Genomic DNA, 25,562 nt, shown 5'->3' on the forward strand with positions numbered 1-25,562 from the left:
AGACTTTGTAGAGGGATGTGCTAGATGAGAAACATTAAAGAATGGGTTCTGACTTCAGTAGGCCATTTCTTCCTTTTGGGATGTGTAAACTAAAAAGAAGAACACCTTGGTTTCAGTTCTTGGCACAAGTCTGAGAAGTCCTTCAGAATTTTAGGTAATTTTTTAGATTGAGAAAAATTTGCAGTGATACCTAGTGAATGTAGTGGCTTTGTTTCGGGCCGTCTGTACATCTGGGGACGTAAAGCTTTATGCAGTCCTTCGATGGACAGCAGCCGGGGCCTCAGCCGTGTCCTGCTGCCTGTCGCCGTGACGGCTTCCAGGGAGCAAGTTGCTGGTGCTCTCCAGGGTCCAGCCTGCCTACATCAAGGTCACCTGCTCTGGTAGGACCACAGGCCACCAGAGGACTCTCTTTGTCTCGTGTGTTTTGGGCTTAAATGAAAATCTGCTTTTCATGCCGGTCTTCCTCAAGAATCATTTTGTAAAGTGAAAGGTGGGATCGAAGGTAGAGGGATACTTTGGATTTTTCAAGGGAGTCTCTGAAAGTCTCTGTTCCACCAAAGGTTGGCTCCAACTCTTAACTGTTGCCAACTCTGGGATCCTGAGTGAAATCGTGACTGCTTATTACCAATCGCTTAGAAAAATAACTCTCCCAAAGAGGAAAAAGCTGTTAGAAACAAGATAATTTCAGACTTAAAGCTAATTTTTCCTGGCAGGACCATCAGTAATTGTCTTTTAGCTACAGGTGTATCACTATGTTAAACCAGGCCCCCCAGTGCTGGGATCGAGCCCTGTGTCAGGCTCCCTGCTCAGTGGGGAGTCTGGTTCTCCCTCTCCCTCTGCTTGTGCTTGCTCAAATAAATAAAATCTTTAAAAGAAAAAAGCTTTTCATGCCAGACCTCCCTTCAGCCCGCCAACCCCCAGACTTTTAATTCAGTTTAAAACCACATATATCGGATTTCTTTCCTCTGTCCTCAGACACCAACATTTTTATTGCCGTCCCATGAACAGACACTTCTCCGATTCAAGGATATTATATACATACGCGCGCGCACGCATACACACACACACACACACACACACCCCAAACTGAATGGAGAATAAAGTGTAACTCATAGTTTGAAGTGTGACCTTTCACAATGCTAGCAGGTAAATAATAAATAAAACCATGATAGCCTATTGTCTTTATTATCAAAGTTTATTGTCGGGGTCAATTTCTACCTACTGGGGAGTACATCTATGTCTCAATATGTGCTATAGTAGTTCTAGGGTAATAGCCGTTCTGCAAAATAGTTGTACTGGGACTCTGTTAAGCATAGATCATAATTAAGTCAGTGGAAGAATGAGCCCAGAAAAACCCTGACAGTAGAGCCATTACTCTAGGAAAGTTCCAGTGCTATGCAACCTGTAAGGCATCATCTATCAGCTGATGACGAGACTCAAGAAGGTGTTGGTGGAATGAAATAGGCGTTGAACCCATTTTCTGCTCTTCTCTGTAAGAAAACTATGGCTCCAAAGCAGGAACCCAAAATTAGGTCTTACAAAATCATTTAAACTCCTGAAACAAGTAAAACAGAACATAAAGAGGAAGGGCCAGGAACCAGGAGAGTAGTGGATAAATTAAGTCGAAGTGGAGGGGATGGAAACTTCTGGAATGATAAGTAGCTGGATCTGGATGCCATTGAAGATAACAAGGAATTCAGTACAGGTGAAAGCAAATGGGGAGAAACAATTCACATACCGAAAGTTATTCAGTTACCAGAAACTAAGTGAAATATCCCCCCGTGACCTTGGAGGAAAACTGGTTTTAAAAATAGGAGAAAGGCGAATCGCTAATAGGAAAATGAGTACCTGAGTAGAAATAGGTGTTTCAAGATGCCCAGAACAGTATAATAGATAAATGAGCTGAGTCTACAGGGAGGAAAAGTGGTTATGGTAGTCTATTATTCAGAGCTGACATTGGAATGACATTGCTAGCAATGGCTTTGTCTATAAGGTCCTGGCATGTTTTCTGTAGCACAGAGAGCTTGGAAGGAATGTTTTTGTAACAACGTACGTGGGAATGCAAATTACTGTAATAATGTAAAAATTCAAAGACCTCCCATCTATTCCTGCGGGATAGAAGGAGATTAGAAGTCTTGAAACAGCTGTGGCTAAAGGCCCATGTCCTCTCATACCCCCGTGATAAAAATATTAAAGAAGTCAACAAAACAAGTATCAGATGAGTCAAGGAGCCTTGTACCATGTAGACAGCAGATAATTTACGGTGACTTTGTCTTCAGGCAGCCGAGAAACAGAAGAGCTTGTGTACCACGTGCTGCCCTATCATTAAGGCTAACAACACAGTGGGGCCATTAAAGAAGATCCTAAAAAATTCTAGCTGCCAATCAGATTGGGAAGATAACTAAAACAGCACAGTTTATTCTAACCTGTATCTTCCTGGAACCTAGTTTGTCTGTAGAAAAGCCATCTGCTGGCACCAGGCCAGCGTATCTGGATTTTGTTATCATTAGTATCTCCTTTTTCCAAAAGAGGAAATCTGTGAGTGGCAGGTATACATAAGGACTCATTTCCACAAAACCTTCTCTGCAGTCTTGACCTGTGTGGATACAGGTTCTCTCTTGGAAGCATTTTTAAAGGCAAAAGAAAACACTGACTTGAGGTTTGCTCCACAGAAAGGACAGACACCAGCAGAGTTGGGCCCACCTGAGTCTCTCGGTGGTGTTGAATAAATGGTCTCTTCTCCATGAAATACCTTTGTTCCTTCATATTTACAGGTTTGGTTTCGTTTTTTGTTTTTTTGATGGACACATGGATTAGTCTCTTTAAAAAAAAAAAAAAAAGGGACAGAAGCCATTTCTTCCCTAATCATCGTCTCTGCTGAAATCAAGGGTCTCAGACACCTTTTCTGACACTTTGTGGATGGGGAGCGGGGCTGGGCTATGTCACGGGATAGGGTACACAGGCTGCTGTCCAGAGCCCTGTGGCCTTTTGCTGCACCCGGTGCATCCACACTGAGGAATCTTCTCGAGGATTCTCCTCCTCACCTGTTTCAAATAGTTCCATTTGCTGGAAAACAGAACCTCAGTGTGAAATAACCCTTGGATTTTAGAAATCGTATACATTTTAACGAACATAATTATTCCATTAGTCAGATTTCCAAACAGATGAGGAAAGGGCAATTTTATGCCCATCTGTCCCCTCCTAAATCTCCTGTTTACTGACAATCCCTAGCTACTTGCATCACGTCTTCCGTTCCCCAGACGGCAGACACCGTACAGAGGGCTGGCTGGCGGTCACGCTGGGCAAGAAGTCACGAATGATACCAGGCGTACACGCCTACCTTCCCAGCTGCAGCCTAGCCCTGTCTCCTCCCTTTCCTCTTCTGGTAGCAAGAGCTTAGGAAATTTAAAAAATGCATAAAAGGGGAAAAAAAGCTAAGATGAGAAAAGAATGAAAAACCATACGCCAAAGTTTGATTTGTATAGTGGTTAGCAGAAAAGGGAGGCAAAGTTTGTGGACGGAAAGGGAAGGGGACACAAGGTGGAGAAAGCAGTTTCGGAGATTTGAATGTCACAGTAAGAACCCCTCCTGGGCTCCACGGTCACCGAGGGTCTCAGAACCGCCCTGGAGTCCAGCAGCATGAGTACACTTGGGTTTGGGGGCAGGGGCGGAGATGGAAGCCTCTCCTGGAGTTAATACAGCAAGGAGCAGGATGAAAGACTTGTCAGCATTTGCTTCGAGAAAAAAGCAAGGAGGAGCGAACCATGTAGTTACGCTACAGAAGGACGAAGAGCCTCAAAATAGTTTTAGGTCCTCTGTGAAAGGAGGAATGGTCTTTCATATTGAACTGTGTCTCTGGAAACAAATGAACTGACCATTAGGCAAACGAGAGCAAGAGGGTAAAATGAATCTGTACCTGGTGGGCTGTTCTCTCACCTCGAGCTGTGTATGTGGCAGGGAGGGGGTGGAGGCTCCCCTCCTCTTGTTCACTTTGGTGAAGCGTCACCGGTGTCGTCTGTCAGTCCCACCCCCCACTTCCTCTTAAAGCTGCTCCCCTTCTATATTCAACTCTGAAAATTCCAGGCCTATTGTCCTAGTCCTTGGACTTTATTCACTGTAGTCCTAGATATGTGCCCTGTTTTCTTTTTTTGGTGCAAAGATTCAATTTAGAAATCTCTCCCTTCAGACGTCAGTGGACTACAAGAAATTACTGCAACTGCTCCCTCCATCCATGTGAAGGTCACTAGGAGACTAAGATGACGTTCGAAAACACCTCTGAATTCCTACGGAAAAGCAAGCCTAAGCTACCGTTCTCACGTCCCAGTGGGCTTCTGCGGACCACTCCAGGACGGAGAGCCGAGGCCCACAGCGCCATGCTCTCCCCCATGATGGCCCTACAGGCCCCAGAAAGGGCGCACAGTCGCCCCAAGGGCATCAGATAACATAACCCGGCCCTAAATGCTCAACATGATTTATAAGGGAAAGAAGAAAGTTGGCTTCAGGACAAAACTTTTTGTTTAAATGAGCAATGTCAGACTATATCCTTTCAGGCCCAAATAATTTGAGCATGACGGCGCTCAGAGGAAATATTCTGGTAGCTGACTCTGTTCATTTTAGGTATGGTACAAGCGCTCCCCCGTCCAACACCCACAGATGAGCCAGGCAACCGCAGGCTGATGTCAGGGAGAAGCCGATGGCCGGGAGTCGGTGGCGCCCTGACCCCAGGCTAGAGAGCTCTTGGTACAGGAGCCAGTAGCGGCAAGAAGAGGGGTGTCTGGGGAACCCGAAGAGGGCTGTCACTGGAGCCGCCACGTGCGTCCTTGGGGCCCCCCATTACCTGGGCTCTCCCCTCAGGTCAGTTGCCCTCCGCTGCCGCCTCCGCCTCGCATTCCTTGGGCGCCTCCCCGCCTCCTGGAAGCTCGCTCTCGATCTCCCACAGGACGTCGTCTTCGTCTTCCAAGTTGCTGGAGATGTGGCACTTCCTGAAGCCCTGGACGATGGACTCACTGGAGATGCTGTTCCAGGCGACCATGACCCACTCCAGGAAGAGACCCAGGGGCGGCTTCTTGGCGTTGCCCGTGGGGCTGAGCGCCAGGTTGCCGGCCAGCAGCCAGTTGGAGTACTGGGCCCGGACGCTGTCATTGAGCGGCTTGTAGACCACCACGTCCAGCACCTGCAGCTGCGAGGTCAGGCCGCCGGGGATGATCACCATGTCGGTGTTCATGCTCTCCATGGAGCTCTTGACCGAGTCGGTGGCGTGGCCGCGGAAGCCGTTGACGATGAGCATCCCGCGCTGCTTGGGCGCCGCGCCCGTCCGCCGCCGCCACACCACCTCCAGCCAGTCCTGCATCAGGTCCTCCGTCATCCAGCCGTAGCGGTGGCAGCGGATTTCCATCCCGCTCGGGAACTTGCCGGGCGGGATGTACGTGCCCCGCAGGATGATGTAGGGCGGCAGCTTCCGCCCGTCCGCCAAGACCCCCAGCATGGCCGTGATCTTGAGCTTCTCCCTGCCGGGAGTCTTGACCAACACCGGCTTCTCGCCCTGGTTGTCCACCGTGACGCGCGACGGCACCTCGAGGCAGATGGGCGTCTCGTCGGCGTTGCCCATCTGGGCCACCTGGTAGTCATGCGCCCTGCGCAGCGCCAGCACGCTCCGCTGGTAGGTGACGAGCTTCTCCGTCAGGTCCTCGGGCAGCTGCTGCGGCACCGGCACCTTGTGCCGCAGGGACAGGTCGTACCGCCGCATCATGCGCCGGCACCAGCCCAGGCTGGCCTTGAAGCCCTTCTCCGGAATGTTCATCTCCTGCGCGATCTCCAGGGCCTTCAGCTGCATCGCCTCGCGGGTGATGGGGTCGCCCTTGGCCTGCATGTACCTGACGTACTCGGCCACTCGCTGGTCCACCAGGGCGAAGCGGCCGTTCTTGGGGCCGCGGAAGGCGCGGCGCATGGCGTGCGCGTTCTGCAGCTGCGGCTTCACCTTGCGCCAGTCGCGGACGTTCTTCTCCAGCACCCCGAACTGCTTGGCGGCCTGGCAGTTGTTGGTGCTCTCGGCGAACTCCACCACCATGAGCTTGAAGCCCGCGTCGTAGCTGCGCCGCATGCCCCGGCTGAACTGGAACTTGCCAGCGAGGTCGTCCGCCGAGAGCTCGCAGCCCGGGAAGCCCAGGGCCATGTAGAAGGGGTAGCCCTCGCTCCACTCGGGCGGCTCCGTGAGGTCGCGGGGCAGCCGCAGGCCCAGCCCGTCCAGGGGCTGGGGCTGGTGAAACTGCGCGGCGGCGCTCACGGGACCTGCCCAGTCCGCGGCCTTGACCTCCGACTCCTCGGGTTCTGCGGACAAACGGGGAGGGGCGGAGAGCACAGCACTTAGCGGGACCTCCGGCCTATCCCCGGCGTGGGGTCGATGCCGGAAAGGTCTTAGCCTGAGGGTCACCCGAGCAGTAACTCTAAAACAGACAGCATCCCTAAGCCCTTCTTCATCTGCCAATTCCCGGACGACCAGAAGCGAATGCATCCAGGTCGGTGGGCTCGAAAGGGCCAGAGTCGGGAACTGAACACAGGTACCCAACGTGGGTCACGCCATTAGCTGTTTTGCGGGCCATGTTTGGGTCCAAATACTTTTTTGTGGCTGAAAAACCGAATATAACCCACACTACCATAAAACAGTACAGAATTTAGATGCATCATGGCCCGAATCACATCCCTTAAACCAAGAAAACCTACAGCAAAACCATACTTAGCACAGTTAAGCCTCTAAGGCAGAAAACTAGTTCCTTCCCACCAACGTCAGAACTGGGTTTCACTGTGTCTATTTAGAAGGTGGTCACAGAAACCAAATAGTGCTTGGGAAAATTATCCTTTCTCACCAAAACTCAGATGCCACCTGTTGCAAGACACACCATTAAAAAGGGGGGGAAATGCCATTAATTCTAAGAGGTGTTCTTAATTTCAGAGAAATTAACAAAGTGGGGGCAGAGGAATGTCTTAGAATCAATGAAATATGGCATTTTAGACTCTTAGCTAGAGAGAGAAGGTGAGTAAAACCAATGGCTGCTCGAAACCTGTCTTTACCAACTACTACCCTCCTAGCTACGGCGCCTGACAGGACCGTGAGCGTCTCAGACACACTTGCTCACATATGTACTGCATCTGCTCCTGCTTTTCCTACCCAAGGTGGAATGGACCAGAAACCAGGGGAGGTTAATGCTGGCCACGTGCTTTGTGACATTATCCTCCTTGGTCTTCAGAGGTACGTGCTGCACTGCCGAGGGGACCTCCTTCACCCAGGACGTGCACTGGGCCACATGCCAGAAGCTTCCAGGTGCTTCCTGCACACTGCACACTGCCATTGTTACCCAGAGTGCACAGAGGAAGAAACAGAGGCTCAGAGAGGTGAATGAAGTGGCCTAAGGTCACGCAGCACTGGCAAGAAGATTCTAAAATCCCAAAGCCCATCATCTTCCTGCCTCATAACCCTGCCTTACTCTCAAACACCCACACTACGTATACGGAAAGAAACTCCAGCTTCACCGTGTTCCCACTGGACGGACGCTGGAGTGCTTTAGCTGTACCTGCCAAAGGTCCTCCTTGGAGCTGCCACTCATCAGAATTCTGAGACTCCTCGTCCCCTTCCAACCGAGTGATCATGTCTGGCTTAGGGAATGGGAATTCTGTTTACAGGAAATAAAACAGGTAACAGCTGTGTGTTACTGTCTCACAGCACCGCCGAAACAAGTATTTTATAATACTTGAGGAATACCCTCCCATGGACAAGCCGTTCTTGATGTGGAAATGTACAAAAGATGGGGAAAGGGGCTCAGGGGTACTTAAAGAAAAAATATGATAGGAAGTATGTCTGTCCAAGGGAACTGATGGATCTCTGCTAGCGAGGGCTGGTCCCAGCAACAACAACAAAACGAACTGCGTGGAGGGGGGAAGTGGGCAGACAAACATTCTGGAACATATATGCGCAGACCAGGAATGCCCCCAGCTGGCTCCGTTCTTATTACATGGCTTATGAATGCTGGACAGGAAGGAGTCTTTGGGGGCACGTTCCCAAGGGGCTGAGACCTGATAGGGCAGTAAGGAGACCAGCCTTCCCTCCTAAGGAATCTATGAAACACAGGCCCAGACCTGTGCTGACATTTCTGAGGTCTTGTCTTTTTTTTCCTTTTTTTTAAAGTTTTAGTTATTTATTTGAGAGAGAGAGCGCGCATGTGCATGTGGTACATAGGGGCAGAGGGCCAGGGAGAGAAAGAGACAGAGACAGACAGACAGAGAGAGAGAGAAAGAGAGAGAGAGAGAGAAAGAGAAAACTAAGCAGGTACCACGCTGAGCACAGAGCCTGATGCAGGGCTCTGATCTCACGACCCTGAGAGCGTGCCCTGAGCTGAAATCAACAGTTGATGCTTAACCAACCGAGCTGCCCAGAGGCCCCAGGTTATGACGTTTTAATGTGAACGCCTGGGTTGAATAAGCAGAGTTCGGAGAGCCGGCACAAGTTGCTGGGTAGAAGGACACAATATTTATATCCTGCCTACATCAAAAACAGGAAATTAAATGGGCAGAGGCACTGAGGAGACAGAGTCCACGTTCAGGAGAAAGGGATGTCGGACACACCAGAGAAGAGACATGGGAACAACTCTCTGGGCTCCGAGCTTCCAGGAGACAAAGGAAAACAAAGCTTTACCCAGGGACAGGACAGTTTCATAATTCATCCTCATGACTTCCCGGTAGAGGGCCTTCTGTTGCTCGGTCAAAACTTCCCACTCCTCATCGGAAAAATATATGGCCACCTCATCGAATAGGGCGGGCACCTGAAACAGGGAACAGGCCTTTCTCAACGACTAATAGGCACATGCAGATACAGACTCACATACCTTCATTTCACAGGGGAGGGGCCATGACCTGGGGGACACACTCTGTCCACACTTGCTAGGCTACTAGAAGCAAAACAAGCACACGGCCCAGGTCTCACGGGCCCTGCTGAGTGTCTACTACTGCCTCGGTCCACAGATCAGGAGAGCAGCACCTCGAGAAGAAAAGCTCCCCAGCACTGATCACCAGATCACCAGGCTGGGACACACAGGGCAGGGACAGCTGATCCCAGCTCAGCCCCCACTGCAGGCCCCGGAGCAACGGCCCCCAAACCACCTGAGTCAACCCCCCACCAATACAACAGGCCCAGCCAGCCCCTGCCTTCCTGGAGTCAGCAGATCCCTGGCCCAGGGTTGGAGTGTGGGGGTGTTCCTGGGCCCCGTTCTCCTTTCCAGGGGCAGCAGCCCTACCATTTGACTCAGAACCCAAAGCCCAGGGAGGAGCCAGTGAGCAAGAAGGCCTCATTTGGCCTTTTCTAATCTCCAAGAGCAGGAGTAGGAGGCAAGAAGAGCTAATTAGAGCTTAAATTTATGTAATGAGATACTGGAGCAAACTGGTTTGCTTTCATGCCTAGACCTTCAGCAGAAAGCCCTAAGGACAGAGCAGGCCGCTCTACTCCTCTCCCCACTGCCCCTGCCTCAGCGGTGGTTACGGGCACTGGCCCCCAGGGGCAGCCGGGCCGCCAACCCAGCGGCCTCCCGTCCACTCAGCTGTGCGCTCTTCTTTTTACCGTGCTGCGCCTTTCAGCCACTCAAAGTCCTACTCTGAAGTTCATCATGTCAGCGGTAAAGAAATCACTGGGTTTCAGGCTGGTTCCTTTGTATTGTGGCTTTCAAAGCTATTCCCCAAGGCTGCGTCCAGAGCTTGAGTGATTATGAGACCGTTTCTCATCAGCTTAGAAAATTAGTGTCTGCACAGCCCGTAGCTTCTTCGGGTGTCCAGCCCTCAGTCATTTGGACACTGGCATTGCTCCTTACTCCCAAAGTCCACGTCCTCCCTTCCCACTCCCAGGGCACCCTCTACGTAGGGAACACTTCCTACGACAGGCCCTGTAACTGCTTCATCTGTTTTCTCCAACAACCCCATTTAATCGGGAGGAAAGGGGCTCAGAGAGGCCCTGTTGTCAGTCACAGTCACACAGCCAATGAACGGCAGCACTAGGTCTGGACCTAGCAACCTCTGGGTTCCAGGCTCCAGACCCTACAAAGCAAAGTGGCCTCCCCGGTGACCAGCCCTCCACTCTGTCCCACCTCTGTGCACAGCGGGACTCCATGCCTGCAGGTCCCAAGCAAAACAAACCCTGACCTTTCAGGTCCCTGCACATGGCTCTCCCCCCGGCTCCGAGGTCTTCCCCACTCCTGGCCTGGCTAACACCCAAGCAAGCCCGCCCTGCCCCGGGCTGTGTGCCCACCTACACGTTCCCGTGGCGCTCTGAGCTCAACACCAGGGCAGCCCTCATCACAACGCAGAGCTCCTCCGGGTCCCGTGTCCGCTTCTCCCGCTGGAACACAAGTTCACTCAGTGCAAACCTATGCCCACCCCATCTCCCCACGCTTAGGACATTTCTTGTAGATCGCGATCACTGAACAATGTGTTTGTGATTTAAGCAAACAATATCCGATTTTCCCTTCTCTTGTTCCACTTAGAATGGCTTCAAAGAATCACGAAATGTTGTCTGTCACCAAACCAAGCCTCCTCTTTGAAGTACGCGTGAAATATTAGAAGGGAAAAGGGCTCGGATCACTAGGTCTTCCTCAGGCTTCATCGGTCTGGAAAGCCAGGCAGCCGGGAATTTTCCACCCCACCCCTTCCCATTTCCCAGGCTTTTGAACAACTCTCTCTTTGGCCTTTTCTCTCCCTAGGAAATTCCAGATCTAGGCCATACCTATTTATAGTCCTTTTCCCTGTGCTGATGAAATGGGACAAGGACTGGCTAAGCCTGTCATTTCAGAGGGTCTATCGATACTCACAAAGGTAACCCGTCCCCGGCCTGGTAAGAACATCGGGAGCCCTGAAGCCCCGAGAAGGTAGCTGGAGGCTGGCTGGGGCCAGATTCATGTCCTCATACAACTGATGCCCAGAGGCTCTTCTAACAAGCCCACATTATGCCCCAGAGACACACAGTACCGTGGCTGGACAGTCCCTTCACAGCGAGCCTCTGTGAGAACGGAGCGAGCCTTCAGCCAGGCCCCGTGGCGCAGCCTCCCTTCGCTCCAGAGGCTTTTCCTCGGGCTGAGCACAGCAGAAGGTAAACAGGGCCGGCCCTGGGCAACACTCAGAAATCAGGCAGCCTGTGTCCAACGCCCAGACACCCTTTCCTGGCCTCCCAGGTAGGGACCCTCAATCCTGTCCCCTTCCCTCTCCGCAGAACAGCAGGACACCTCAGACACGTTCTCTCCTTCGGCTGTGTGCGGCCCTGCTCTGCCGGCAAGCTGGCGTCCAGTGCCCCTCCAGGGGTCACCGTCAGGCAGCACGGAGACACCACACAGCCTCGCTGAGGACGCGGCAGAACCACGCAGCGAAGGTGGCAGGGAGCTCAGCGCCAAGGGCTGTGACCGGTGCACAGGGAGAGGGTCTGCTGGACGCCGGGCACCAGGCAGGGCAGTCCCTCTTATACGTTTAAGTATCTTACAGAATCCTTTACATAACATAAAGAAATGGGACCCACTGCCCTACCTTTATGGTGAGGAAACAGCTGCTCTGTACCTGGCCGGCAGTCACCAAATTAGAGTCTGATCCCAAAGCCCAGGCTTCTCAGCAGGCCACTGAGCCGCGGGAGCTGCTCCCAACTCTGCCCACAAGCTTTCCTCTTGGGGCTCTTGCTCGGGCCTCCTCGTGTCTGGCGTGCCCGCCTCCTCCCTTTCCTTGGCCAGTGCTACTCAATTCAAGAAAGATTTTTTCCTTTTCTCTCCTTGAAACTCTATTTTCTACTCCAAGTCTCCTATGGAATGTTATCCTAATACATAGCACAGGTCTTACATCGGAAAGGCTTTTATTGATCGCCCTAACCCCACTCTCTACAACCAAACTACCTATCTAAGGAAGATTCATTTCCTTTCTCTCCCTAGTTTAATACCCTAATGCCGGGTTGTCAGCCTCGGCACTGATGGATGACGGGGGGCTGTCCTGCACACTGTAGGTGTTCAGCAGTGTCCCTGGTCTCTCCCGGAGCGGACCCAAGTCACGAGAGCCCAAAATGTCTTCAGATATTGCCAGATGTCCCCAGGAGGGGACAGGCCTGGGAGTCAAGCTACCCACTGCTCAAGAAGGCACGCCTGCCTTCTGCCGAGAGCCTCTTGAGTTCTCCAGCCTGAATGAGGCCCCATCCACGCTACCTAGATGCTCTGGGTTGGCCGATTCAGCCTTAAAGCCCAAGGATTCTCCTGCCTTGAGGTCTCACTGCAGGCTGGATGGGACTAACTCCTGTCCTCCAAGGTCTCTCCGGCTGTGGGGGAGCAGAACCAGGGAGGAGGCTAGGACAGGCAGAGAACAACACAAAAAGACAAGGGCAGTGCAGCCTAGACAGCCAGACTATGAGCCCAGAGCCTGGTGCTGTATTATTTTTCTTTTCTTTTTTTGATTGAGGTATAACGTACATACAACAAAATGCACTACTATTAAGGGTCCAGCTCAATAGGCATTTTTAAGACCAAATACCAGTGCACAAGTGTATCCCTGGGGCAGAGTAGATAAACTCTCTGCTCCCCAGTTCCCTTGTGTGGGAGGGGAGCCAGACTGGACATTTGGGAGGACCAGGATTCTAGGAATACAGATCTCTTACTGGAAACAAAGAATATAGTGGCTACTGATAACGTTGACATATAAAACTAAGCAGGGAAAAGGAATGTCAATTTGTTGTATGTTTAAGATTTTCACCGTTTGTGCCCAAATGGCATGATGTCCAGTATGTACTGTGAATAACCACACCCAAGCACAACGATAAACACCCATTACAGCTACATTTTCCCCCTGAAATGTCCAGAAGCTCTCATGGCACAAGGGCACAGAAGCCCTGTGCCACAACTGAGACCTGCCACAGGCGGGCCGACTGGGGTTAGGATGGACTGTGTTGCATTCACTTTTTTCTAAATTCACTCTAATTCTACCACACTCTTCTGGAAATGCAGCTCCCCTGTGCATGCTATCACGAGCGGCGGCCACAGAGAACCAACTGGCCTTCCGTCCCGAAGCTCTCTGCGTGTCAGCTCAACATCCCAAGTCTTGTTTCAAAGGGGTCCCTTCCACCAGCAGCAGACTCTCTCCTTCCCAAACTCAGTCAGGTTCCTTGAGCCCTCTTCTCCGCCAGGCCACCATGCGGGCTCCCCAGCCTGCCCAGCCCGGCCCTTAGCAAGAATCCCCCTATTCTTGATATCTCCCCTGAGTAACTTTCTGTCCACTGACCCCTCCGCTCCGGCTCCTTGGCTAGAAATCCCTGCTGGTCTCACTGTATTCGGTGTTGAGCCCTAGCTCTCTTTTCTACTGCAACAGTCCTGAACGGCCTTCCTTACCATCTTCACAAGCGTCAGGATAATTTTTTTCTTTACCAGAGGTCAGCAAGCCCGGCGGTTCGGTAGCTGGTTTGCACCATGCCTGGCACTGAGCAGGATACAGGGGACTCAGGGGGAACAGCAGAGAGATAAACTCTCTGCCTCTTGGATTTCCAATCCGAATGATGATAAGAGACCATTCCTATAACCGGCTCTTCCATTCTCCACAGTGCCTTTTAAAGCCACAGGACTGTTTTGTCAGGAATGCAAACATACCGGGCTGGGCTGGGCTATTTTTACTTCCTATGCCTGCCTCAGGAGGAGACTTAAAACAAGCCTGGCTCCCAGGCCTGCTTCTCTCCTCCCAGCTGTGCGGACCCCACACCTTCTCACTTACCCATCCACCCTCGGAGCAGATCCGGACTTTCTGCATATCTGTGGGGCCATCCTCCAGTTCCCGGCTTTGAATCTCTTCTTCCTCTTCTTCTTCTTTTAGGGTCAGATTGAGAGTGTAGGCTGTGGACTCCATCTCTGCAAGATTCAGTTGAGAAAAATCAAGGCGCTGGTGTGAACTCTTCAAAGCCCAGGATGGGGGTGGCTTAGTGTGCACAAACCTCTCAGCCCTGAGGCCTGTTCAGGCTGGAGTGAGGGAAGGAATGGAGTCAGGCCTGGAGAGGAAGGGATTTAGGAAAAGCACCAGGAAGCTGGAAGGTGACATATTTAATTATGATAAGAGGGGCTGCAAGCAGATAGCACACCGGACTGCCTTCAAATATTTAAAAAAGCTACCTGTGGAAGAGACCAAACTGGTTCTGTAGAGACCCAGGGCAGAACAGGCCGGTGGGTAAACATTCCTGGAAGAGGTTTTTCAAGAGCGCTGTGAACGACAGAACTTTCTCACAGCCGTTGCCGCTCAGACATGAAATCAGTGGCAGGAAAGGGGTGCTGGCTTCCTACCCACCAAGGTGTCTGGATCCAGATAGGACACTTCCTCAACCAGGTGTGTCTACGGGCCAGGATAAGCATCAGGAGGGTTGGTGGGCCCCGGATACCCATCACCTGGGCTTTCCAAAGTCAAAGATTCTGCCGTGAGCTGGTGCAGAAAAGAGTCATTCTGCCCGAGACTCAGTGACACGTAGTGCGGTGTGTGCCTGGATCCCCAAGAAGGTGCAGCTTATTTGCTACCCCCCCCCCCGCCCCCTAGGGAAATGCCTCTGGGCCGCAAACACTCTTGGGCCAGAACAGCAGGCCAGTACAAAGGGCCGCGCTCCTGCCCTCTAGGGGCGCGGGCAATTCCTAGGTGTGAGTGAGCGTGCATCCTGGGGGCCGTAGCCAACCCGGCTTCCAAAGAAAAGAGGCCTCCAGAGTTCGAAGTGTGCTTTTTCGAGATTTCCAAAAAGGACGGGCGAACGCGACGGGTCTGGGGCAAGCGGACCGGGTTTCAGGTCTCCGGAGCTGGGGCCCAAACTTGGCCGCGGCCTCCCACGCCCGCTCCTGGGCAAGAGGTGGGGGCAGAGGTGACACCGCCCGGCTGCGACGGTGTCCCCCTCGCGAGGCGCCCGCGGCCGGGGCCGCCGCCCACCCGCCCACGGCCCCCGCGCCCCGCCCGCGGCCGCCGCGCCCCCGGGCGCGCTCGGATTTCTCCAGCCATCTTGTCCCATTTCCCTTTCTCCCGGGTCCCGCGCCGGGAGCGCCCCCGCCGCCCCCGCCTCCCGCCGCGGCCCAGCCCTCCTCCCCGCCCGGGCCCCCTCCCCGCCCTGGCGCACCTGCCGGACGGGGGGAGCCGGCACCGCCTGCCACCCGGGCGGGCCCGCAACAAAGACGGTGGCGGCCGCCGCCGCTGCAGCCTCGCGCCCCCGCCCCCGCCGCCGCCGAGCCGCCCCGGAGTCGCGGGAAGGGCCCCGCCACCCCGGGCCTCCCGCCCGCCCGCCGCCCGCCGCCCGCGCGCACTCACCGGGCGGCCGGGGCGCGGGGCCGCGGCCGCGCGGGGAGACGCCGAGGGCTCCGGCCCCGCTGTCACAGCGCCATCCCCGCCGCCTCTCCGGCTTCCCGTGCGAGCGGCCCCCTCGGGAGGGAGCGGGGAGGACACGTGGTGGGAGGAGGAGGGTCCGGCCGCGAGCTGAGGGTGTTGGGAGCGAGGGGAGGAGCGCGGCTGATGTCAGCGGCCGCGGCGGCGCGGGGGGACGGCGCCCGCGGCCGCTCCGGACCCTCCTCCCCGCGCAGCTTCCGGCCGCTCCGCGCGTCGCGGAGCTCCGGGCCGAGCGCCCGACCCTCGTCGCGTCTCCCGCGGACCGGCCTGCGCCGCCGCGCCCGCCGCCCTCTCGGTCCCCCCCCCCGACCCCACCCCGGGGGCCGTCGGCTTCCGCGCGCCGTGTGCGCTCTCGGCGGCGGGAGGCCGCGGGGCCCGGGCTTCTGCTCTCGGCGGCTGTGAGGCGCCCGCGGGGTCCTCCCTGGCTGCGGGAGCGCCCGAGGCGCCGGCGCCGAGCTTCACGGGGGTCCTCGGGAAGGGCGGACCCGCGAGGGGTGGGGCGGCCGAGGAGGGGGCCGGGGTCTTCGGGGAAGCCCGGCGGGCCGCGGGCCGGCGTGGGTGCGGAGCTCCGGGGCCGCCGGGAAGGGACTTCCTGAGGCGCCGCCGTCGGCCGCCCGCGTGGGGCGGTGCAGGAGGCCGCCGGGGAGGCTGTGCCGCGGGGCGCCCGACGACCGCGCTGTGGACGGGGAGCGCGCGAGCCCCGGAGCCCGTCCCGCTCCGGAAAAAGACTCGGGGTCTGGGTTTTGTTGGGAGGTCGTGAAAGAAAAATATTTTCCCGGCGCGTGTGGTAAAACGGAAAGGAGGGCTTTCTTCAGAAATACGAAGCCGGCGTGGAGACGACCACGCGGGGGGCGAGACGGGCTCGCCTCGGAAGCGGAGCCCGCAGGCGGCGTGGGGCGTCGGGCGGAAGCTCGCGGGAGCGGCGGTCGGGACGAGGCTTCGGGCCGACGGGCCGGGCGGGAGGACGTCCGCTCCGGGAGCGGGTCTGCGTAGACGGACGCCGCGCGACTCTCCGGCTGTGCGGGGAGGGGGACGTGGGCCGCCCGAGACGGAGGCCTGGTGGAGGGGACGGTTCAGTGGGACCAACATTTGGTCAGGGAGGGTTTCCTCAGACTTCGCAGACTGTGCCTGTGATCTAAGCAGCTGCGGGGAAAATCTCTCTCCCCCGGTTTTTGCGGCCATTTCTGTTGACTTCGACGTGAAGGTCACTCCTCTGTGCCGGGGACGGGCTACGGCGGAGCTGTGCGGGTCTCACGGCCGGACACACAATCTGAGAAACGCGGCCTCGAGGTGGCACTGTGGCGGACACCCACGACCAGGGCAGGTCTAACGGATGGACAAAGAACATGACTCAAATGTCAGGACAGAAGAGGATGTTAGCACTTCTTGTTGTTTTAGTGAACAGTTACTTTTATTTGTGAATTTTTATTACTTTTTATTTAAATTCAATTTACTTATAGGGTATTCGTTTCAAGGGTAGAATTTAGTGGTTCATCAGTTGTATATAATACCCAGTGCTCATTACTTGGGGCGCCCTCCTTAATGCCCGTCACCCAGTGACCCTGCTCCCGCCCCACCCCTCCGGCAAAACTCAGCTTCTTTCCTAGAGTGAAGAGTCCCTTATGGTTTGCCTCCCTCTTATGACAGTGCTTTCTGTGTGTAACGTTAGCATTTTTAGAGCAGGAGTGATGTCTTAGCTCTAGTTGATTGACATTTCCATCTTCACCTTACTGAGGAAGGACTGCTTTAAGTGGAAAAGTGGAGAATGTCAGGAAGGAGGATACTAGGGCATCCTTGGCAATAAGCATCCCTTGCTTACAAAAAAAAAAAAGTATTAACATGGGTTATGAGATAACCGAAGAGGAATATTATGTTAGGGTTTTAGAGGCTGAGAGCCCTGAAGTTCATATGCAGCTTTGATTGGGTTTTTCCTGGGAAGAGGTCGTCCCAATGGGTCACCATTATTTAAAAAAAAAAAAAAAAAAAGAATTAAGAGAAAGAGAGAGACTATAAACTGGATGGAGAGAGAGAAGCATGCTCCCTACGGAGCAGGGAGTCTGATGCTGATGCCACTAGGCTTGATCCCAGGACTCTGGGATCATGACCTAAGCCAAAGGCAGATGCTTAACCAACAGAGCCATCCAGGAGCCCCAACCCCCCTGAATTCTTGACTTGGAACCCATGGCCTGTGATATCAGTTACTGTCATGGGGCCCCCACCTTAGTACAAGTCCGTAATTGCTAACGAAACTTTCTCACAGGAACAAAGTGCTGGGGTGGGCACAATACAGGGCCGGCATTCGTATTTAAGTGGCTTGTAAGTCAAGCTGCTTGCATCTGCCTGTGTTTCCTCATCTTCAGAAAGAGGGAATTGGACCAGCCAGATAGTGTCAGAGCTTCCCCTCAGTTCTATCACTCAGCAATTCCGTTCCTGTTAAGACTTGATCTTAGTCTGCATGAGGAGTGACTGAAGCCTGTTTTCGAGACAGTGCATGGCTTTAATGATCAATAGAATGGGTTTCTATTCGTAGGTACTTACATGTGAGCAGAGCACCTATGAAGTTAACGTAATGGTTCTTTAATTACACTATTGGTCTGACTTCATATTTCCTCCAATTGAATTATTGTGGTACATAAGTCAGGGATTCTACAGAGCCCGAATCCCGCAAAATATTCATAGTGTCTCCTGGTGTATAAACACTTCTTCTTCTTCTTTTTTTTTTTTTTTTTAAGATTTTACTTAGTTATTTGACAGAGAGAGAACACAAGCAGGGAGAGCGGAAGAGGGAGAGGCAGGCTCCCAGCTGAGAAGGGAGCCCGAGATCATGACCTGAGCTGAAGGCCATCGCTTAACAAACTGAGCTGCCTGGGTGCCCTGAATACACACTTCTGACCTTCAGTAGAGGCCCCATGGACCTTAGGTAAGCATAGCTGCTAGCCTTCTGTGGCTGCATTTCTCAGGGACTGCAGTAGAGTGAATTAATTCATCCCCACATGATACCTGGTAGGCCTCATGTGTGCAGAGTGGACCTTGATGCCCTTTACTCAGCCTGGCCATATGACATGCTTTGGCCAGTTGAATGTGACTATGGGTAAGCCTGAGCATAGATACTGAAAGGTCTCACATGCTTCCACTTTCACCTCGGGGAGCTTTTGTCCTCTGCCATGACAAAACCATGCCTAAGTAGTCACTATCCCTCCAGCCTAGGCTCCAGAATGAGACCTTTTCTACACAGCCATCCAATGAAGATGTGAGATTTTTGTTTTGTTTTAAATGATCAAGTCCTGAGGTAGCTTGTTTATGTATGATTTTTATGGTGATAGCTAATTGAGACAGTGTCAGTGGGCAACCTTGGACTTAAGAGTTCCCAGCATTGGCCTTCATAGGCTGCTCTGAGGCATGGGAAAGGAGAATTGCCATTTCACAGTGGAAATCTTCATCTGTTGGACATGGAAATGCTAGATTGGGAGGGGGAAGTCATTGCCAACTTGATCTTTCTCTTCCCTGGGGTTTTGGAACCTCAGAATATAAGATACCACCTAAACTTTAGATATTTCCCAGCAGAGCCTCAAAATAGTACTGAGAGATCTTGATAAATGGTCAGGGAAACCCTGGTTTGGACAATTCCTGAAAGGGCTTAGAAAGTTCCTGGAGAAAAAGCATGTGGTTAAAGCACCTCACAGGGTTAAGGAACACTCAGAGGTTTCTCTAGAAAAAGGAGAAAGAGAATTGTAATAACTATATAGTACTAGCTGCTGTAACAAACAGATCCCAAAGGTATAAATGCACAAACAATAGAAATCTAATCTTTTTATTTAACAGCTCTTTGTGGGTATTCCTGGTTTACAGGTGACTTTCTTCCATGCTGCAATTTAGGGACCCAGGTTCCTTCCGTCTTGTGGCTCAGCCACACCCTTGGGACCTTGTGGTTTTCTTTATCCACCAGAGTGAAGGGGAAAGAAAATGGAGAAGGCACACCTTTTTCTTGGCCATAAAGTGACACACATGGCTTTTCCTTACATCCTATTTGTTAGAATCAGTTACATGGTGACATTTACATGAGAAGGGGCAGAGAGATACAGAGCACGTCAACTTGACACATGAATAGGAGAGCTTAGATTTTTGTCTTCACTACAGGGATGCTTTTTCTTCAGCCACTTGAAATCCCTCACTCCACTTTCTTCTTGTTGACAAGGTTTCTGGAAAGAAGTGCAATGTAATTCTTATCCTTGTTTCTCTGTAGGAAAGGTGTCTTTATTCCTCTGGCTTCTTTCAAGATTTATTGTTTGTTTTTGATCTTATGGAGCTTGATAGGATATTCCTGGGCATAGATTTTTTTTTTTTTTTTGTATTTTCCTGGGTGGAAAATTTTTTGAGATTTGGGAATCTGTCATTAATTTGGGGGAAATTCTAAGCTATTATTACTTCAGTATTTCTTCTGTTCTTTTCTCTCTTTTGGTAGTTCCATTATGGGTGTGTTACACCTTCTGTAATTTTCTCATGGTTCTGTGTTTGTTTTCCTGGTTTTTTCCTCTTTATATTTTAATCTGGGAGGTTTTACTGACATATCTTCAAGTTCATTGATTCTTTCCTTGGCTGTGTCCAATCTACTGATGAGCCCACCGGAAGAAATCTTCACTTCTCTTGCAGTGTTTTTGACTCACAGAATTTCCTTCTGATTCTTTCTTAGCATTTCCGTCTCTTTGTTGACATTACACATCTGTTCTTGCATATTATACACCTTTTCCATTAAGGCCCTCAGCATAATAATTATAGTTATTTTAGCTTCCCAGTTTGATAATTCCAAAATCTCTGCCGTATCTGAGTCTGATTCTAATACTTATTTTGCCTTCAAATTGGGCTCTTTGACTTTTAGCATAACTTATAATCTTTCTTGGAAGCCAAACATAAGCTACTGGGTAAAAGGAATGTTTTTTGGGCTAGGAATTGGGCTGTGTTTACTCTTTGCTGTAGGTGAAGCTAAAATTTTTTCCAGTGTCTTTGGATTTCCCTAGAGACTCTTAAAGTCCGAGGCTTGCAGTTCTTTTAGCTCCAAGTCTCTATTACTATACAATATATATTATTATGGTGAACTGTTGATAGAAGAGGACTATCCTATAATCTATGATTAGGTCTCAATGTTCTAGTGAACCCGTGTCCCTGATTCTCAGCCTCCTCCCCCTTCCCCTTTAAATGGGATAGAAAGAGGGGGCCAGAATTGGGTATTTCCCCTTCCCCAGGTCAGTTAGGTTAGGTTCTGGGAAACCAAATTTGCTTAAGCTCTGGTAGACAGTTTCCCATGAAGGCAGACCTTTTTCAAGGAGAACAGAGCACCCTGAGCCTATTTTTAAATGGTTACTTTCCCCTGCCCCTGCAGAATGTACAGGGGAATTTTTCTTCCATATTCACCCTGAGGACTTGGTGGGGCTACTGCACGTAAAACTCAGTAGAGTCTGTGGGAGGTGGGGGCAAGGGGGGGGCGGGGCTGCACATGTTTGTCTCTCAAGCTAGACTAGGCTCCGTGTCCAGTAATCAGTCAGTTGTCCTTTATGTTTTCCTACCAGGCTCCAGCTGCAGCTTCTGCTCCTGGTAAAATATGATTCTTTTTATGTGCTGTACTCTTCAGTTTTTTGGGTGACAATGTTTCCTGTAACTTCAATTTCCTAATGTATCTAAGACTTGAGGATTTCCAGCGTTTTTTTTGGGGGGGAGGGCTTTTTTCTTTTTGTGAGGATAGAAATGATGACTTCCAAGCTTTTTTTTTTTTTTTTTTTTTTTTTAAAGATTTTATTTATTTATTTGACAGAGAGAGAGATCACAAGTAGGCAGAGAGGCAGGCAGAGAGAGAGAGAGAGGAGGAAGCAGGCTCCCTGCCGAGCAGAGAGCCCGATGCGGGACTCGATCCCAGGACCCTGAGATCATGACCTGAGCCGAAGGCAGCGGCTTAACTCACTGAGCCACCCAGGCACTTCCAAGCTTTTTACATGTCAGACCAGTCAGAGAGTTTTTAAACAGAATTGGGAATAAGACTCTGGAAACTTCCTACTTTACCTTCCTTCTAGGGCTGGCCCAGGTCAAGAGCTCGTTTTCATTTACCCTAGTTGTGGGGATAGCTCAGTAGAACCCATTCACACTGGTTCTTCCTAATCTCTCAGCTTATTGTCATGCCTAAAACCCACTCTCTGCTTTCTTTCTTTTTTTTTTTAACTGAAAATAACTTTATTTCTCCTTTTTATCAAGTGAAAGTCTACAAATCTAATTAGATGTATAAACTCCGTGGTTCACATTTCTTAAGCACTTCCATCTCTTTGTGTTACACCAATGTAATTTCATTTTTTCCTTCCTATTAGTTTCAGAGGTAGAATTTAATGATTCATCAGTTGCAAATAACACCCACTGCTCATTACAAAAAGAGACCCTCTTTAATACCCATAACCCAGTTATCCCTTCCTCCCACCTACATCATCTCTGGAAACCCTCAGTTTGTTTCCTAGAGTTCAGAGTCTCTCTCTCTCTTTTTTAAAAGATTTTATTTATTTATTAGAGAGAGAGAATGAGAGAGAGAGCACATGAGAGGAGAAATACCATATGATTTTACTCATGTGTAGAATTTAAGAACTAAATGGATGAACATAGGGGAAAGAAAGGGAAAATAAAATAAGATAAAAACAGAAAGGAAGGCAAACCATAAGAGACTCTGAACCTGTGCACCTGGGTGGCTTAGTTGGTTAGGCAACTGCCTTTGGCTCAGGTCATGATCTTGGAGTCTCAGGATCAAGTCCCACATTGGGCTCCCTGATCAGCAGGGAGTCCGCTTTTCCTGCAGACCTTTCTCCTCTCATGTTCTGTTTTGAATGACAAATCTTGCTGCATGCTTTTATGTTGGTGTGACCAACATAAAATGACCCAAAAGATGATTCATAGGACGCTTTTTTCTCTATAACTTTTGTAGGGCAACCATTAACATCCACTTTAAAGTGTTTTCATGGCCAAAATGATTTTACCATGCTTGAGGTTTAGAACTTTAAGGATCCCACCAGGCATGTACTGAAACTATCTAAAATGTAAGAAAAGCACAAGAAACATGATCCTCTCAATAGATGCAGAAAATGCATTTGACAAAACACAGTGTCTTCTCTTGATTAAAACTCCACAGTGTAGGGATAGCGGGAACATACCTCAATATCATAACAGCCATCTATGAAAAGCTCACAGCAAATATCATTGTCAACAGGGAAAAATTGAGAGCTTTTCCCCTGAGGTCAGGTATGCTGTAGGGATGTCGACTATCACCACCATTGTTCAATACACTACTGGAAGTCCTAGCCTCAGCAATCAGACCGCAAAAAGGAATAAAAGGCATCCAAATTGGCAAAGAGGTCAAACTTTCACTCTTGCAGATGACATGATACTTTATGTTGACTTGTCATTCAAAACAGAACAAAACTCCTCTCTACATCATGTCTCCCACCATGTACATTTTCTTTGCTCTCTTGCCACAAAATTCTTTGAGTAGCCTGTTCTCACCATCTCCTGTGTCTCTCTCCATCTTCCTCTTGAACACTCTCCAGTCATGTTTTCTCCCTGACAATAGAACTTGCCAAGGTCATCAGCAGTAGTGCTAGATGAATGACCTGTGCTGCTAAATGCTGCTAATTTAATGACCAATATCAGCCAGCATCTTAGATACCTCCGGTAGAATGTCCCATTACTGCCCTCCGTGTCGCACTAAGTGATGGTTCTTGGGAATCACCCACGGGTCCCCTTCCACATCAGCTCTGGACTTGGACATGGGGCTTATTTGACCAACAGGCCATGAGCAAGTCTGAAGCAAGCAGAGGGTTGACAAGCACCTGTGTACTAACACTTGCTCTCTTGGAGCCCAGCTATGAAGGAAACAAGTCCGTGCTGTCCTGCTAGAGGGACGACGTGGAGGAAAATCAGGGTACAGAGCCCAAACTGGCCACCAGATCTGTAGATGAGGCCATCAGAAAAGTGCCAGCTCCCAGCCAAACTGTTGTATGACTGCAGCTGCTTACGTGACCCCAAGGAAGGCCATCAGATGTGCTGCCTGGGAGCGGCGTTGACGTCATAAGGAAAGTGCCATATACTAACCGCAATGAATCAACTCTGTGTAGAAACCATCTTTCAACTAACAGCTCTCAGGAAGACAGAGGCGTTTTCAAACGTAGCACAAGGAAAATGCCATTTACTTAATTCAGTGAAACCGTGTGAGTTGATAGCATCTTTCAACTGACATCTTCATCATGAACTTAGAAGCACTTTTATTTTTATTTATTTATTTTTAAAGACAATGATAGCTGGAGGCTTCAATACCCCACTCTCAATGATGGACAGAAGAACAACCACACAGAAGATAAGAATAGAAACAGACACATGAAAAGATGCTCAGCATCACTCATCATCAGGGAAATACGGATCGAAACCATGAGACGCCTCCTCCTGCCTGTCAGCGTGGCTGGAATTAACAACACAAGAAACAACAGGTGCTGGCGAGGATGCAGAGAAAGGGGAACCCTCGTGTGCTATTTGTGGATGCAGACTGGTGCAGCCACTCTGAACAATTTGGAAGTTCCTCAAAAAGTTAAAAAATAGAGGTACCCTATGACTCAGCAATTGCACTATAAGGTGTTCACCCAAAGAATACAAAAATAACAATGTGAAGGGATCCATGCACTCCAATGTTATAGCAACATTATCAACAATAGCCAAACTATGGAAAGAGGTGAAATGTCCATCAACTGATGAACTGATTAAGAAGGTTGGTAGATAGGGGTACTGGGTGTCTCAGTGGGTTAAAGCCTCTGCCTTCGGTTCAGATCATGATCTCAGGGTCCTGGGATCAAGCCCCGCATCGGGCTCTCTGCTCAGGAGGGAGCCTGCTTCTCCCTCTCTCTTTGCCTGCCTCTCTGCCTACTTGTGATCTCTCTCTGTGTCAAATAAATAAATAAAAATCTTAAAAAAAAAAAAAAGAAGAAGGTTGGCATATGTATATATACAATATAACATTGCTCAGCCATCAAAAAAAAGAATGAAATCTTGCCATTTGCAACAACGTGGGTAGAACTAGAGGGTATTATGCTAAGTGGAAATAAATCAGTCAGAAAAAGACAAATATCATACTATTTCACTTATGTGGAACTTAAGAAACAAAACAGATGAACATAGAAGAAGAAAAAATAGAAACAAAATGTGAGGGAGACTCAACTATAGGGAACAAACTGAGGGTTGCTGGAGAGGTCATGGGTGGGCTGAAGAACTAAGTGGGGGATGGGTATTTGAGACAACACTTAGGATGAGCCCTGGTATTACTTGTAAGGGATTAACAACTAAATTCTACTCCTGAAACTAATATTACACTATATTTAGACCAACTAGAATTTAAATAAAAAATTGAAACATGAAAAATTACATAAAATAAAAAAGGAATAGAAGGCTTGAACAATACAAGAAAACAACTAGATCTAGAAGCTCTTCAGAACACTCTACCCAAGAACAAGATAATACACATTCTTCTCAAATGAACACAGGGCATTCTCCAGGATATGCCAGAGGTCAGGTCAAAAATAGTCTGAAAGATGGGTGCCTGGGTGGCTCAGTGGGTTAAGCCGCTGCCTTCGGCTCAGGTCATGATCTCAGGGTCCTGGGATCGAGTCCCGCATCGGGCTCTCTGCTCAGCAGGGAGCCTGCTTCCTCCTCTCTCTCTCTCTGCCTACTTGTGATCTCTCTCTGTCAAATAAATAAATAAAATCTTTAAAAAAAATAGTCTCAAAGATTAAAAGATCTCTTATTATGATAGGATGAAGTTAGAAGTCATTAACAAAGAAAATGAGAATTCCCAAAGTTGTGGGAATTAAGTAACACACTCTTAAACAACCTTCAGGCCAAAGGAACCAATGACAAGAGAAATCAGAAAATACTGAGAGATGAATGAAAATGGAAACAACATACAGTGGTGGTGAGATGCGGTGAAAGTAGTGTGAAGAGTGAAATATTTAAACGAAATAAGCTCTCAAATCAACAGCCTAAATTTACAACTTAAGAAACTAGAAAAAAGATTCCTTAAACCCAATGTGAACAGAAAGAAGGAAATAATGAAGATAAAGTCAAGATAAATAAAACAGAATGGATAAACATTAGAGAAAACAACA

General features: G+C 50.2%; 1 protein-coding gene across 2 annotated transcripts; it reads right to left on the bottom strand.

Moving 5' to 3' along the window:
- Window positions 1–1,176: 1,176 nt before the first annotated feature.
- On the bottom strand, window positions 1,177–15,441 carry POGK (pogo transposable element derived with KRAB domain). 2 transcript variants are annotated; one of them, XM_044267008.1, is made up of 6 exons: window positions 15,316–15,441; window positions 13,759–13,892; window positions 8,687–8,813; window positions 7,569–7,667; window positions 4,838–6,327; window positions 1,177–3,066 (listed from the first exon to the last, which is right to left on the bottom strand). In XM_044267008.1, exons 2-5 carry the CDS (start codon window positions 13,888–13,890, stop codon window positions 4,856–4,858), a joined length of 1,830 nt encoding a protein of 609 aa, XP_044122943.1. In that variant the 5' UTR covers window positions 13,891–13,892; window positions 15,316–15,441; the 3' UTR covers window positions 1,177–3,066; window positions 4,838–4,855. The 2 variants fall into 2 exon arrangements, with proteins under 2 accessions (XP_044122943.1, XP_044122941.1); XM_044267006.1 differs by having other exon boundaries at window positions 1,177–6,327.
- Between the last annotated feature and the right edge of the window lie 10,121 nt (window positions 15,442–25,562).

Source organism: Neovison vison, chromosome 10 (genome assembly GCF_020171115.1).
Source record: "Neovison vison isolate M4711 chromosome 10, ASM_NN_V1, whole genome shotgun sequence".
NCBI classification, from domain to species: Eukaryota; Metazoa; Chordata; class Mammalia; order Carnivora; family Mustelidae; genus Neogale; species Neogale vison.